A 17,202-nucleotide genomic window follows, 5' to 3' on the forward strand; every position below is an offset into this window, starting at 1 on the left:
TGTGTGCTGATGGCTGATCTTTGGCGCCCCGCTTGATCGGTTTCTTTTCAGACTCCTGCCCCGAGCGGACCAGCGTAAAATAGCAAGATGGCCACCTGCCTCCCGCCTCCATTATATTTGATCCTCTTTTCTACACGGCTCGTTGCTTTGCAGAGCAGACTGTACCGCCCAGCCTCATGTCTCGCTAAGCCCTAACAAAGCCCTTTCCTTTGAATTTGTGTTAGAAGACACTTTGGGTCCCAAGGGGGAGACGCTTCATCTATCACTGCAGAGGCTGCTTTTTGGGGGTGCTGCGCTGTGCTCCCCAAGCCTCGCTCCTTCCCAATGCAATGTGGCGACACTGCAGAATATGTTAGCTAAAAATAGTGCCACCCATAAATGGTGCATGGGACACAGAGTTGTGTCTCTTTTTCCATTCCTTGATATTCTCTCAAGGATAGAAATGCATATTAAAATGTGAATGACGGGGTAGGGGAGGTTTCAAGTCTTAAAATAAGGCCAATTTGCACAGGGTGCAGCGGGAAGCGTGTGACACAAGCGAAAGCCGTTTTGATTTCGGTCCAGCGCAGTGATTAAGCCACAATACCCAGGAAATTCATGTGGAAATTTTCGAACTGGGGCTATTGTGCAAAAATCCCCTTCGACAAATTGTTCCGCGCAGGGGCTGATTTGAATTCATTTCACTCCGAGAAAGAGGAACTTGAGACAGAATCAATTATAACCCGACTGAAATGAAGATCTCCAGAATTCCACTTGAGTAAAAAAAAAAAAAAAAAAAAGGAGTGACCACAGTAATGCAATTTCGAATTGTTTTTAATTGAATCCATTTTTTTTTTTGCACAATTACAGTCAGGGATGGTTAATCCGATACCCATTAGCATTATATATTCTAACTACACAATATTATCTATCCTACACATTATGACAGCATTGCACAAAATATGTCTACGATAGCAAACAGAAGACTCGGCAGTGCTTTCCTTATTGAAGTTTGTGTCGGTTTTTGTCACACACCAGATTCTTCCACCAAACAAAACTGATTTTTCATACACTGGGAGGCGGGGGTGGAATGACATGCAGTGCAGTTATCATAGCCTGGCATAAGTGGTCGTCTGTGGGGGTCGTGATACTTCATTGCTTACACACAGCACCATCTCAGTACATCTAACTGCATGTACAGTTTGTGAAAGGTTGATTAGCCGACTGCGGTTAATAATGTCGCCCCTGAGGTTGCTTTGTTGCTCGGAACTAGTGATATAGCCTGAAGCACGTCTGGCTCACAACCATGGCTCTCTTTTGGGGGGTTTGCTGTGAAAAAACAGGGTTGGTGCGCCATCTTAAGAGCGGGAAGGAATTCAAGCCCCGACAGGAGTAACCTGATTTGCCCATGTGCATATCAAAAAACAACACTGTGCCTACATACGATAAATCAGCGACTCACGTGGCCCTTTTTTACTGATTTGTTGTGCTCTGCAAGTCATGCTGTCGAGAAAGTGGCCGCTGTTTCCTCTCGTTACAGTATGTGTCTTTGACGGTGAGGTCTACAGCTCTAGCTCTGCTCTGTTACCCTGCATGTACAGTACAGTGAGGCTACCGACTCTCTGATCCGCTCGCTCTCTTTATCTGTATCTCACTGCAGGCTTCCTCTTTGTTTCTTTTTCTATTGCAAACATACACTCACACACACCCACACACGCCCACACACACACACACACGCACATGCAGACCTGTACAGACATAACACACAAATACACGCATTCACACACCCATGTGCTTAGAGGCGGTACTTTCGGAGCAGCTCGGACTGCCACATGTTCTTCCTCTCCGGAAAGCGCTCGGGGATCCGAATGCGACGGAAGTCCTGGATGCACTTCTCCAGCTCCTGCTCGGGCGTCATCTTCTCCTTGTTGGCTTTCCTCTTCGCCGCCTCCCGGTCCCGCACGCCGAAGGTCCGCACGCGCAGCATGTCCGTCTTTCGCCGCATCTCGGCCTGCTGCATCATCTGCGACGGGCCGGCCTTCATGGGGCGGTCCAGCGTCTGGATGTTGGTCTGCCGCCGCACGGGGCCGCAGATCACCGTGCCCTGCGGGGAGCTGGCCTCCGACTGGGTCTCGGAGCAGGAGGTGGACAGCTCGTTGATGGAGGTGCCGCTCTCACCCTCGCGCTCGCTTTTGTGGCTCTTGCAACAGCAGTCGCAGTGGGAGGAAGACCACCGAGACGGCCCACCTAGGAAATGCACGCGCGCGCGCACAGGCGCGCACACAAACACACACACACACGCACACACGCGCACACACACACACACACATACACACACACACACACCCACACACACACACACACACACACACACACACACACACCCGTCACTTGTCATGAGCATAAAATACAGTGGACCTGGTGTAAGTATTGCATGGCAGGTAGAACCACCCTCCCTCAGAGAGGGAAGGTGAACTATTTTTCCATTTCATTAGGGAATGATTTTAATTATTTATTATTTATCTATTTATTATATTTTATATATATATATATATAACGTTATATGCCCAGCATGCTGACAGCACAGTTTTTTTTTGTTTTTTTTTAATACAAATAAATAAATACATAAAAGATTTACCTGTGCTGTCAGCATGCTGGGCATACAACACAGAGTATTTGTGCCATTGCATCTAGGACAGAGTTAGTCTGCAAGTGGAGTTCAAGTTCTCAACCTGCAATGCAGCTCTTTATTCATTCTTTAATCATCAAGAACGGCTGCAATAACTCTGTCCTGTGGACATCCTACAGGACGACGAGAGCACAATTTTGATTATAGAGAAATAGCGGCTGATTTTAGCCCAAATCAAAGGAAGCAGTGTGTGGTGACCAACCACAACAAACCCAGATGCCCACAGCTTTTCCAAGGCCGTTCCAAACCCATTTCAAAGATAAAACACCTGGGTTTGTTTAGCGTCGGTGTGCGCGGCTGCGTGCGTGTGCAGGGCGAGGACATGAAAACATGTGGACCACTGCCTTTGACCTTTAATTACAGTGTCTCAGCGAGCTGTTGAGCCGTGCATATTGCTCCCTCAGATAACGAGCGCCGCCCCGGAGCTCAAGGCGGCTTAGAAACACTCCCGGAGACGCTTCCCGCCTTTCCACGTGCAGAGCTTGTCTCGGTGCCAAAGCAATCTGCCTCTGCCCTGGCAGTATCTTATTAGAGCTACGACCTGGCCGCCGTGTTGTAAGAAGCCCATGTATTATTCCTCTTGTCTTGGTCGCTCCCAGTCAAATAAGTCATGGAGGTGCCTCCGTTGCCCTCGGGGAGCCGACAAGGTGGGGAGACGTGGTCAGCGCGGGAACATAATTCATCTGAGCCGCGATAGTACGGCAACAGAATGGGGTCAGTGAGTATTTGAGTGAACGGAGGCTCCTACGGGCCCCACGAGCGCCATGACCCACTGTCACGGAGGATGGATATGAGCCGTAAACTATATCAACAGAGCATTTTCACAAACCATAATACACCCCCCCCCCCCCTTAAATGTCCTGCTTCCATCCTGCGTCTCACTTGCTCCGACGTGGTCAGTGTGACACCGGTGAGAGTCATTAAGGGCTTTAAAGAAGTCGAAGCAACTTCGCGGAATTGATCGGGAGGATTCATTTCAAATAATATTCTCATCAAAATCCTGACAGTTTGCAGTTGTTTGGTTCCACAAATGGTACTTTTTCTTCCATCCCACTCTTCTCTTTTTATACTGGAAATGCTGAGCTAGAGGTTAATGCTCTGAAAAAAAAAAGAAGAAATGTTTTCTGCCCGGCTATGAAAAAAATTCCTTTTAAAGAAAGAAAGAAAACTGCACAACACGTTCGCCCAGACTGTACAACCCCCTGCTTTTATTCTCGACCCCCCGGGTGCTGGGATTTGGTATTGAACGCCGCAGAATATTTGGATACTTTAGAGTATTGATGCATTACGTTTAAAACCATAAAAGTATTGAATTCCAATAGGCCACATCCTGTGCATCTCTTGCCAGAACAACTGTATCAGACATCAGCGGGGACAAATGTATTTCCACAGTTTTCAATTCACTGTAATTGGCCGATAAAAGGTTTATACAAAGCCCTATCAATATTTAATCAGCTTTAGATATCTTGAATAATGTGCTGTGTAGTAGTGTGCTTGGTGCGCTGTGCAACCCCCAAATGGCTTTCTCAATGGAATCTGCACACTCAATAGCAATGATATTTCACTGGGAGGGATTTGGCCATTACTTCCTTCCAGTACATGCACAAATTTATATTGAACAGAGTTCAAAGGGTTTTTAACCTCTTTATGCTCACTGTTATAATGTCCTTATCGCTAGTGCTATTTGGCTGATAGAGGGAGAGAATCGCTAACAGCTTTTTAATAGCTAATCCATGAGTAAAGAGCCCAATCAGAACACCAATTTCCCCCCACAGAAAATGAATGAGGCTGAGTCCAGCAGCCTGGCAGCACCGTGCAAATGGAGGCACTTTGTTGAGGTGAACCGAGAGGAGGAAGGAGGCTGAGCGTTGCCTCTTAATGGATGGATGCTGTAGTCCACAGGGGCAGCCCGTTTCGGAATCTGGCCAGATTCCAAAAATAGCAACATAAAAATTTCAGGCAATCTTAGCAAAATAAATTGTAATGTTGTTACCGCTGGGCATCAGAGCTTCCATCCTGTAATGACCATTATTATTGCATGGCTTTGGGCCGGGCTGGTGCGGGATGTACTGCAATATAGCTGTCTGTATGTCCATGAGGCATAACTTTTAAAGGAGCCAGTTGGGAAGACTGCGGTGTAGGCTCGTGGTCCACTTCGGGGGAAGCCTTGATGAACCTTGCCGGGAAAGTGTATAACGCATGCTTGAGTACATTTAAACAAGCGGATGTGTGTTATACACTTCGGCGTCTTTTCGGGAAAAGGCATTGATTGTGATGCGCTCTCCTCAGGTCTATATTGCCTTCCCAACAGATCATATTGCAAGCCCATTAAAAGACCGGGGCTCTTCCTCAACCCGGTGTCTCCGAGTCGCTCGCTCTATGAGAGTGCATAACTCATAAATAACACAGGGAGGGAGGGAGAGGCGCGAGTCCTGCACTGGCGACGAGCACGGTTCCTGGCATGTCACAAGGGCATCTTAAACCCCCCCCCTGCGTCTCTCATGACAGCGGGCATCTTTCTGCCCGTGACTCGGGGGAGGGGTTTGTAATTTTATGTAAATCCAAAAGCGCACGGAGATTGAACGTAACTAAATGTTGTTGTTTGTTTTTCATGCAGAGAATGATTTTGGCTCAAAGTAAATGGCAGCAAAGTAGGATTTGGGGATTGAAGGCAATCTTCTGTGACACACTCACTGGCAAGCAAATGTCAGTGGGTTTATCGCCGGACAGAGTTGTATGTTGTCGGGTTTTCTTTTTTGTTTTTTTTGTCCTTCTGTGCTTCTGCATTGACTCATCGGGGATTCTAATGATGGCGGTGGGAGCTTTGTTTCCGTTTTCTTGAACAGCGATGCAATCACACGCTTATATAATGGAAATGGAAAAAGGCTCCCACAATTACTCCTTTAGAGGTACTGTATGAAAGATTAATCCAATTATGGCTGACAATGGCTTTACCGTATCTACAGGTTCCATTTTAAAAAGCCAAAAAAATAACGCAGATAAATAACCTTCTTTTCTTCTAGTTGCAGTCATTTAAGTGGATGCAAAGATTTTGCACGCTACATTTTCTGCCCCATAATCCGAAAAGGTTTTGGTCGCGGAGCAAGGAAACCGGCAGAAACCCGTGCGAGCGCTTAAGTCCCTTTTTTTTAAATCGTCCGTGTCTGCGTGCCGTTGCAGCCGAGATGAAAAAAAATGATCGGAGATACTATGATCTCAGGCAGAGACCTACATTCTCCGGCTACTAAATCCAGTTACTCAAATGCTTTTCGCCGTGGGACACGCGTTGTTTACGTGCTCGTTAACTCACAAATTAGGCCAGAGCGTCCTTGCAGGGAGGGGGGGGGGGCTCGTCTTGCAAAGTCGACAACTGTCATCGCAGGGATAAAGGGGAGGGGTGCACAGGATGTATGGTTTCAGCCCGCTCACCTTGACCTGTGGAGCTATAATGATTTCTACAACATTTGCAAACTTTTGTGTGTCTAAATCCATACTTACTACTGTACTTCCTCCTTCCTCCGTGGCTCCTTCCTTGCTTTTGATTAAAAAAAAATCCAGGCGGTAACCCTGGGAGCTTAACCCAAGGTCGCGATGCCACTCTCTCTCTCGCTCTCTCTCTCTCTCTCTCACTCTCTCTCTCTCTCTCCCTCTCTCTTTCTTGCTCTCACTCTCTCCCTAATGTAAATTATCTGCTGTCCATGAATAAAGTGACAATCGCGCCGGCTGATTGATCATGACAACTGGACGCCGGCCACTCCCGGAGTCGGCCGGGGTGACTGGCCGAGCGAGCTCCGTCTTGACAAGGAGATGAAGAAGCAGGGCAGACAGATTGGAATGTGTGTGTCAGCTGCTGGCCCCCAGGCCAGGCCCCCAACACCACAACCGCGACTACGACCACCACCACCACCAAGACCCACCCACCCCACGCAACACACACACAAACACACCCTCCACCTGAACATGGACCCGTGGAACACGCTGCAGCCAGGAGGAGGCCAAGGCAGAGGATGTCTGAAGCGTTTAGGGAGCAATTGTCGCCACATAAATGACGCTCGGGGAAGCCATAGTGGAGCCGGGGGGGGGGGGGGGGGGGGAGTCCTCTATCCTCCAAAAAAAAGTCAAGTGTGGGTAAGAGATGCTCAAAAGCACAGCAGCAATGTTAAGGAGAGAACTCCAGGCATCATGTTCATAACCCCCTTATTTATGATCCCCGGCGTTGACTTACAGTAGGTAAGATAGCTTTACCATTAAAGGGGAGCTATTATGCGTTTCCCTATTTTCAGTCATATATATAATGTTACAATGTCGGATGTTCATATTAGACGCGGCCAAAGCGTCAAATAATGAGGTAAACGAATGACAAAGTAATGGCTGTGAACAAAACACGGAGGCTTCTGACTTCTCTCAACGCTCGGCTTCCAAAAGTGTTTTCTACTCTCTGCGTGAGCTGACGTCAGCTCGTGACGGATTTCTTTGTGTGGTCATCTGCTCCATCCCATCCGCTGTGCGTTTCTCCAAACAAAACCAATAAAAAATAATGTGATTTTAATTGTAGATGTATTTATTTTATGTTCCAACGTATACATGAAACAAAAAACCCCCGCGTGCGAGGGTCCCGGTGCGTCGCGGTGTGGTGTCCCCCACAAGCTTGAAGCACGGCAACGAAAGTCGGAACAAACCTTTAAACGGTTAGTTTAGGTCTTGTCGCTCTAATAGGAGTGAAGGTTCAACAACTGGATTGTTTGTTTCTCGCCTCAGTTGTTAAGAAACTGATTTCGGTGTACTGATAAGGTGAAATCAGTGAAAGTGCATGCATAAATGCCATTGACTCGCAGAACCCAAAACCTGTGCTCAAACCCCATTGGCTCACATAGAACTCGTGGCTTCCACTGAAACAGAGCATCAGGAACACTATGGATTGAAGGTATGTTAGCATGGCTCTAGTGCATAACCTGAGGTCGTATTTTCAGAAAAAATAAACTTCAAAAACATGTTTTGGGGACCTCAGAGACCTATTATCTTTTGTAAAAAGGAGCATAATAGGTCCCCTTTGACACGTCATTTCATTTTTGCAGCTGACATCAGCTTCCTGCCGCTCCGAAATAAAGGCATGGCCGTACAATCACCGTCTGACCGAGATACCATTCAGAAGATTGGAACGTGATCAATGATGCAAATAATCATCACCTTGCAAAATACAGCTGATGAGGCTGAGGTAGAGGTCAGTCGGACTGTGAAGATGGCCGGGAGCCAAAATGTCAGCCCGCTGCAGCTGCTAATTGGCATAGATGTGATTCAGGGTCGATAGATTTTTGCTTGCCGGCTTTACGCTTTACTTCATTTACGGCGAGAGAAGTTGCCCGCGGAGAACTTCCTGCTGCATACCAAAACTAGGGATGTAGTTGCTTTCCATGTACAGGCAGGATCCGGCCGTTCTGACGGCCCGGCCTGGTGTGCCAGAAGGTGACTTTACGGGATTAGCCGTCAGAGGATAAGGCTGTCGTACCCGCTGAGAGACGTAAAGTGCAGAAACCTGGCAAAGAAAATAGTATGAGTAGGAGAAGAATTTCAAAGTATGACTGACAGACAGTATCCACTGGGTCTGAAGCTTAGATTTTTCTTTTTTTTTTTTTTTAACAAAATAAGGATCTTAAACTCAAAGCAACTGAAGCATACAAAAATTATGACTGATTGGATTTATGAATAAAAAGTCTCCCTTTTTGCGGGAGCTTTTCCATAGATTAAAAACTGCTCCCGGGCTAAACCAGCTTTCATTTGAGCTGATGTAGTGCTCAAGGTTCGGTAGCTACAGTAAGAAAAATGGCACAGCTGTACCTTGCTGCTGAGGCTTTTTCTCAGCCACGGTTCTCTCTAGACTCGTGTGAGTTATTCATAGGCGCGCCATCCATCTCTTGTAAGCACTGCCAATCTATTGAGGCTCCAACGAGGCTGCCTGGGAGCCCCGGGACGGCCCAATCTCAGCCTCCATTACACCCAGCAATTGATTACTTTCCTCCTTCCCTCCCTGTTGACTCGTGGCCATTGTTCGGGCCCCGTTACGGTCACAAATCATCCCACTCGCGGGCCAAATGAACACTGCACATTTATATTAGCGCAAGCGCACCTGGCAAGTGTGATCATATTCCATCTGTGTAAGCTCCGGTTTGACAGACACCTCTGAGCTCTCTCCGAGTTGGGGGAAGATGAAACTGTCTCAGACACGACCGTCCTGCCGCAAAAGAAACAAAAAAAACATGCTATTCCCTCTCGCACTAATGTAACCCAATTGTAGAAAAGCTGTAATGTTTTGTTCACTTTGAGAGGCTCCATCTCATCACTGACCGACTGACAAACGCTTTTACTTTGTAAAAATGTTCGTTATCATTGCGAATTGTCATTTTGAGAGATGATTTATTCGAATGATAATGTTTGAAATTATATCTAATAATTTAGCTTTTGTTTCAACACAATCTTAAGATGAGTCTTTTATAATAAAATATAACGTGCGGCGACAGTGGAGGAAGGTAAAAAAAATATTTCATTAATTATCTTTAGCTACCTATATACTAAGTATATGCCATTTTGGACACTTTCGGGTTTTACCCAAATACATTTCAAACACAGTCACGTTATTTTAGCTATTTTAGTTATTTTAGTCATGATTTATATTTATATTTATATATCCTTGTTAATGACTATGACGCCACCTATATAAATTTATTGTCAGATGCATGAAGACTCATCTGCAGAAAAAGAGCTGCAGTCACACTTTATGACGTATTATAGTCTATATGGCAGGGCACTGGATATGACAAGTGCTTTTCCTTTTCACACTTTAAGTACATTTAAAAGCAGGCACTTATATACGTGTACTCATTCCACCGCTGGAACTTTAGGCTCTCAGATTGCTCTTTAATTAGGGAGCGTTCTTCCAATCCCCCAGAGAAAATTAGCAATACAGCGTCAGGCCCCAAGCGCAAACAGGAGGTTGGATTCAATTATAACCGGGGCATTAAGGCAGTCATTATAAATCCAAAACCTAAATATGCCTCATAATTGACAAACCACCATTTCTGCAAGACAAATAGTCTCGTGGCTGTATCCGTCCCTAGAGGACTGCGACACTTTCCTTGTAAGACCAGTCTTTAGTCCCGGAGGGTTTTACCATTAAATTTAAAAGCATTCCGGATCCTAGTTACTATAGGAAACCACATAGTAAAATGGGTGTTGAAGATCAGTTTCTATATGTTTGTTTAATGGTTATCGGGTGAATTAAACCATTTCCAATCAACAAGGAATTGTGTGTTATTGCTGACAATACAAGGAGGGGGAAACCAAGTAAATATACCCTTTTTCGGCTGGACATGATTTTTACGTTATTGGCAGTGCAACGTCTTCACTTCCTCCCGGATACAGGGCCTCAACTTGCATCATCCGACACGTTATCAGCCACCGACGCCTCTGTGAGGGGCTTTCAAAGGTCCACACTCCACAGAGATCCAGAGCGGAGTCTGCAGTGCCTGTGGAAAACAACTGACGCGTGAAACGGGAAGAGCTGCACGAACAGTTCTCACACGCGAAACCCAACTTCCACTTTGCCGTTCTGACTGCCTGAGAGCGGGTAGAATTTGTTGAAGTAAAAAAATAAAATAAAACATCAACGCAGCTGAGTGGCTTGACTGCAGTAACACTAAAGCAGGTCTGTCAGGTGTTGTCTTTTCCCAGTCTGAGTACTACCTGCTCCTGACCGGCCTGTGGCCCACATTTTGGATTTAGGTTACAGTGCTTGTTCTCAGGGCTGATGCCAGCCACCGTGCTGATGCAGAAAGAGGGCTTTCATGTCTGGCTGCCTCACTGGCAGCCAGACAGCCAGCCAGACCCACCCCAGTCCATCATTCTGACTTGGCCTCTGCCTCTTCTCTCTCTCTCTCTCTCTCTCTTCCTCTCTCTCTCTCTCTCTCTCTCTCTCTCCCTCTCTCTCTCTGCCTCCCCCCGCCCTCACCTTGCCTGGTCTCTATTAATCCCATCTCTCCACTGGCGCTTTGCTCACCCACCTCGGCTGATGTCTCATTGATGAGCCTTTCCTCTGTCTCCTTCAAACCTAGTGAACTCCTCGGCTTTTGTGCCTACTCTATCAATTCACAACCCCCCACCGCACGCACGCACGCGCACACACGCATGCACTCACTTCCCCTCTGTCTCTCGACCGCTTGAGTTCTCTCCCTCCTACCGTGGCCAGGACTCATGCAACTTTTACTTTCTCCGCCTCAGCCTCTAATTCCTCCATCTGTTTGCCGTTCTGTCATCTCCTTCCTCCCGACATAACTCTTTAAGTCCCTTTTGTCTACCTATCTTCGTCTTCTTCGTCTTCTTCTTCTTCTTCTTCTTTTTCCCTGCTCTTTTTTCTGTTTTCTGGAGAGATATCCCCTTTCTCCTCTCCCATGCCCCTCTTCAAGGGCAGTGTACTTTGGAATGCGCCATGCTTCAAAATACCAAATGACTCATTGTCATTTGGCATGTTCTGCATGTTTTGCCTGAGGGTCAGACACATCTCTATGGTATAGTTCATATTGATATGAAAGCAAGATTATTAGTGAAGTATACGTCTCACCTTCTTGGGTCCACTACCACACCCCCATCCCTGACCTATAAAGTAGTTTTCTTCCGTTTTCCAAAGGGAGCCATTTGGAATAATGAACAAAGTGCTTTTTAATTGGCCATATGGTTCAGCTCCTTTCTCCTCAAATGATAGAATGAACCAAATTACTGTGTAATGACTGCATATGGTGATGGCCACACTGCATTTCTTCGAATAAATAAAACAACCACATTTTTGTGAATCCACCCACGCTGGCTGTGATATTTTAGTATCCAGAGTTACTATATTATTTATAGCATGCATATGTCCACTTAGGATCTCAGAAAGCAGGCGGTAATCCATAATAAGGCATGATGGACAGGCTAAACAGCTGGTTTGCTGAACTACAACGGCCTGATATTTCACCTTCCCTGATACTATAGAGGGCAACTTTGCACTTTGGGGATGACTATTGATAATATTGAGTATCAAAACATGATATAATATCGATATGCTATTGATATTGTGATGTGAGACTAGATACCGTCTGGGGATTTTGCATGACATACTGTAATGCAACCTTGAAGACAACATCCAACTCTATCACGACATAATCCAATATGATATCTCGTCTCGTGATATCATTATTGTATCGATATCGATATACAACATCGATATAATATCATGTATCGATGTTAGTATAATATTTATATCTAGTTCAAGATATTGATACGATAATAGATATGTCTGGGATTTTGCATTGTACTGTAACTGTAACTATATTAATTAACTATAATAACCAAAATCCCAGGCGATAGTCTCATATCGCGATATGGATACTATATCGACGTATCGCCCTGCCCTAATTGGAACCATTGCAGAAATGCACAAGTCTATATTTAAATCAATAATTCTGTGGTTCACTTACGGTAAAAGACATACTGTGTGAAATTGGACCAGACCCTGTCCTCGTAATGACCCACGGAGGACGCGGTGAGCGCTGAGTTGCAGGCCACGACGTGGAAGCCGCTCTCTGACAGCATGTCGAAGGCCCTCTCCAGGTGTCGGAACCTCAGGTGGAACCGGCAGCTGTACCGGTCCGGAGCCCTGTCACACTCGCGGTTCTCACCCAGGGCGTCTCCGAACACCTCCTTCACCAGGCCCACCCTGCCACTGATAAAGATCCTGGTCGGCAACCTTTTGGTTTTGGCGTCGCCTTGACTTTCTCTGGCACAGGCGCCCCTGACGCCCACCGTGATGTATCCGAACTTCCTGTCCAAGGAGTAAGAGGAGTAGAACCTCTGGTCGCCGCCCTGAGACCCGTCCTCGGCGTCGCTGTGGGAGAAGTCCTCCGGAAACAGCTTGGAGTCGTCGGAGGACAGAAGTTTGGCCAGATCGGGCAGCTGGAAGTACTCCGCTTCCCTTCGCAGCCTGCCCCTCTCGGGGAAGTGGTCGGGGAGGACGACCTGCTTGTCCCTGAGGTAATCCAACACGTACCGAAAGAGGAAGCCATCCCTGTCGATGAAGTAGCGTCCTCTGAGGTCCCGGGACAGGTCGTTGGAGGAGCCCTTCTTGTTGGAGAACAGTCTGCCGAGCAGGGAGTTGGGGATGCTCGTCAGGGTGGCGTGGCGGGTGTAGTACACCTGTCCGCCCACGTTGAGTTCGATGACATCCGACGGAGGGTTCTGCACCGAGCCCGGCTCCTTGGCCGGCTGGGTCTTCGTTTCGCTCAGTGCCATGCTCGGTTGGTCGGAGAGGGGAGAACGGCCCGGATCACGGAGCGCAGATTTCCCCAAAGTTCATCGTAGGGAAGAGCCTCCGATTGATCCTAAAGCGCCCAAGCACGCTGAGACCGAAGCGTCAAACCGAAGCGCAGCTCTCACGCTCTCTCATGTGAACCGACGAGAAGCCAAGGTGTGTCCGTGCGCTTTAACTCCGCGGTGCGTAAATGCGCTTGGCCGCGGCGCGTTCTCCCCTGCAGCATCGATCCCAGTCAGCGGGCGCATCGTGTTACAGACCACCACTGCAATGGGTCATTAGTGCGACTTGGTAAAAAAAATTAAAAAAAATAAATAACAACCCCTAGTTCCCAAGTACAGTAGCTACAACGAAATAATTCCAAAAGGAAGAATACGATCTGGTTATTTTCCCCACGGAGGAATATTTACCCACTTGCGTCGACGGTCCAGATGTTCTTCTTACAGACCGAGTCCAAGATAGAGTCCAAGATTGTTATCATTACTTTTTTGGTAAAGATATTTTTTGAAGATTTTTGTAGCCCACCAGTGTGCTCAGAAACGTCGCTGGGTGCGTGGGATGCTGAAGTGAACTGAATTCTCCGTGGGAGAAGCGCTGCACCGATCACTGTGCGCAACCCCCGTCTCCCCACTGAGCAGCTTGGCCCGGTCAGTGCGCCGCCGAAGGTTTGGGAAGATGTTGCTTCAAGCCGTGAGAGAGGGAAAGAAGAGTCGTCCCATGAACTGATATCTTACCTCATCTTAAAGGAAAATGACGTCTGCAGACTTTGAATGTAAAACGGGCACGTCGACGTGACATTGATGCATCTTGGATAGTTGGACCAAACGCTGCGCGCGTTGTTGCAGTGTTGCATTGTGTCCAAGCTTGGCATTTTAAAATTGGTACTTTTTATGTTCTAGGACAAAACCCCAAACATTTTGAAATCTGTTGTCTGTGACCATATCAAACCCTTTTCTGTTAAACCCCTCCAAGCCTCTCTCAACCCTTTAACTGTTGATCGGATTATGTTACATAATCTGTGTTATATATGACGTAATATACATGTATGTATGTGTATATGTGTAATATGTATATACATATTTATCAATAATTGTATGCATTGTTATTGTTAGGATTTTCATTATTTTCCTTGGCACTTTTTGGGCTAAAATCGTCTGGAACAGAACAACCGCTGCAGCTTCGGAAACGGCTGAGGTGTCGTAGGAACCAGGACGGCGCAGATGAACTTTCCTGCATCACCGACATGCCAATGTTGGGTAATGGAGCGAAATGAGTTTGTGGAGTAAGACGTTTTGTGACATCATCATCCAATTTGTTATAAACGTGCAGGTCGTGACAACAAACGTCCAATAGCGTGTTGTGCGGTGCGTAGCGTAGACTCCATCGCTCTGTCATGGTTAAAGGTAACAAACTAGGCGTGTATGTGTGTGGTTATGTACTGTTTTACATGGGAGATGTGTCTGCGGGGCTGTTCGATTGATATTTTATCTTTTTGGTCTTTTTGTAAATTACATTTTATTCCGATCTAACCGCGTGTTGGATGGGGCATGGTGGTCCTCCTTACTTCGCGGGATTCGCAGAAATTGTAACATACAAAAATGGCGAGTCCGTGATGAGTTTCATGTGCTCAGAACGAATTGGAAAAATAGTATCATGAAAATTGTAAATAATCCCTTAAAAACATCAACCGTTTTTCGGTTTCATGGAATCGTAACCCATCGAAAAACTTGAACACGAAACAACATTAATCCACAGAAAGCTGTCGCCACGTCGAGACAAGTCCACCCCGACTGTGGCAATGAACGATGCGTTCATGTACTCGGAACATGTCGGAAAACTCTTACCCGTGAAATTGTAATTAGTCACAGATGATGAGTTGCCAACGCTTTTCGGATTTCATGGAACCGTAACCTATCGGAAATTTTTTTAGTGGTGATGTAAAGACGTCGCCACTAAAATGACGTAACTTTGCTTCGCTTCGTAAGCTGCCATAAAGAACGTCACCATTGCCCCCAGACAACCAAATGTCAACTTTCGTCACTGTGACTACAGTTCCATGTCCACAGACAACACGGTGAGTTATAACAATGACAAGGTTTGGTTCAAAGGCAAAAATAGACGATTGGATTAAAGAAACTTCATGCACATGCGGCTTCTTACAGTTAAACGTAGCAGTCTTAAAAAAAAAAGGGAGAAGGTGTTCAATAGACACAAGTCCTTCCATAATAAGGCAAATTCCAAATTAATGTGAATGTCCAATGTCGAGTATGTTATCTGTATTACATTACAGGCAATTAATCAATTTACGTAAGTGAGTTTTTCAATTTGACTTACAAACATGTACGCATCAGGTGTGGGGCAAGTCAGGAAAGTTTCAACACCGACAATGAAGACCACAATTGCCAAAGTTGTAATAGTTTCCAAATCCAGGATATATACAACGGTAACATCAGTGGCACTCTGGAAGTTACAAATGATGCAGTGCAGCCTAACCTGGATGCTCCAGTAACTATTACAATGTCTGTCACGTACCATTATCTGGTAAAATACAGAATTACCCACTCAATGACAGATATTGCAGCCATCCAGCGACAATTTGTTCCAGGTGGCTCCTTACGTGTCACCTACACCACCAACAATATGGTGACTGACATTACTTAGGCAGAAAAACATGGCCAAAAAAACCCCCCCAAAAAACATGAAGGTGAATAATTTATTGTTTACCTTTGTTAAGATGGCTTTGGTTTTGTAATGAATATATTACAAATGTCAAGCTGTCTTTATAAAATTAATTTTCTGAACACTATTTTTGTGTTAAATGACTACATATAACACAATGTTTATAAATACTGTTTAATTTGACAACTTAATACAAGTTGTAAATTGCTTTTTTTCTCCCTTTTTTGCAATTACCAAAGATGCCATTTTTTATAATACACAATTATTATACGTTGTGTGATGTTTAGAAATACTGTATATATATACTGTAAATATTATATTTTGTTAGATTATTTTGTCCTGATGTTTTGGACAACTGTTTAATAAAACAATTATGTCACCTGTTTTTTCAACTCTTTTCCCAATTTCCCAATGCACTCAATTTTACAAATATTTAAGGTTTTAGCTTAAATAGGTTCAACTGGTCTAATATTTACAATTGAAGAACTTGACATTTGTGATTCATGTCAATATAAAAAAAAAGTGTTTTGCAAAACCTCAACAAGCTCAAGAACTTGTAATAGCTATAATGTACAAACAATTGCCCTTTGTCCCAGAATTCACCTATTATGCCAGACCGCACAAAATAAGGACAAACAATAAAAAAACGACTATTATGGCCGGACAATTTAAATATTGTCTGACACGACAGATTCAGGTCAGAATCGGGCTCAATTCATGTAATTCGATGAATTTGTGCAGTTTCATTCCAGATAAGGGAAAATCTGCAAAATGTAATCGATAGGTCGGTATAGATCTGTCCAACCAAAGTCTTGCTCTTTATTTTTCATCACTTGACCATAGAAAAATTTCACCCCAGCTTATCGTGTTTTACTGTTCTATTTCAGAGATTTTGGGCACAGAGCACAAAAGTGCATTTGGATTTTGACATGAATTTAATTGCAATTCATTGCAAAAAATACAATAAGGCATCGTGTTAAAAGTAAGGCTTGATTGGCAAAACCTTTCTCAGAAAAAGTAAGCAACTCAATATTTAAAACCCCTGACAATAATGGGTACCGGTGCCAAAACACAGTATTTCTCAGCCAGCCTTTCATCAAAATGCGAAATGTAATCATTTCAATTTCAAAGTCTTTTGAGCTATTTTCTCTTTTCCCTGAAACCCACATTGCATATACAGTACTCGTCTAATAACGCTTATCCTTGACAGCTTACAAAAATCCTTACAAATGTTTCAGTTTTTATGCTGCTCTTTACTTGTTTTTTGTTTTTTTTTCTAGGTTGTGTGGTGGTGATGGGTTTTTAATCCGGGGTTTTAATTCTCACGGTGCAGAGAGAAGAGGACCCTTGACTGGTCACGCTTCACCCTGTTAATTCAGAGGAGTGCTGGATGGGGGGTTGCTAAGCAGCCACGGGGGCCTGAGTGGGATTCAAACAGTGGGGATTTAAAGCTGTGTGTGCCACTCCATTTTCCTGTTTCGCAGTCATGGGAGATTTGGCGGTTACCCGCCTCTGTTTA

At 45.2% G+C, this 17,202-nt stretch overlaps 1 protein-coding gene across 1 annotated transcript; it reads right to left on the bottom strand.

Annotated features, from left to right (window-relative positions):
* Positions 1 to 1,774: 1,774 nt before the first annotated feature.
* On the bottom strand, positions 1,775 to 12,985 carry kctd16a (potassium channel tetramerization domain containing 16a; the record flags this gene model as incomplete). Its single annotated transcript, XM_080007925.1, has 2 exons — positions 1,775 to 2,226; positions 12,175 to 12,985. 2 exons carry the CDS (start codon positions 12,983 to 12,985, stop codon positions 1,775 to 1,777), a joined length of 1,263 nt encoding a protein of 420 aa, XP_079864051.1.
* Between the last annotated feature and the right edge of the window lie 4,217 nt (positions 12,986 to 17,202).

Source organism: Zeus faber (assembly GCF_960531495.2).
Source record: "Zeus faber genome assembly, chromosome: 10".
In the NCBI taxonomy this organism is placed as follows: domain Eukaryota; kingdom Metazoa; phylum Chordata; class Actinopteri; order Zeiformes; family Zeidae; genus Zeus; species Zeus faber.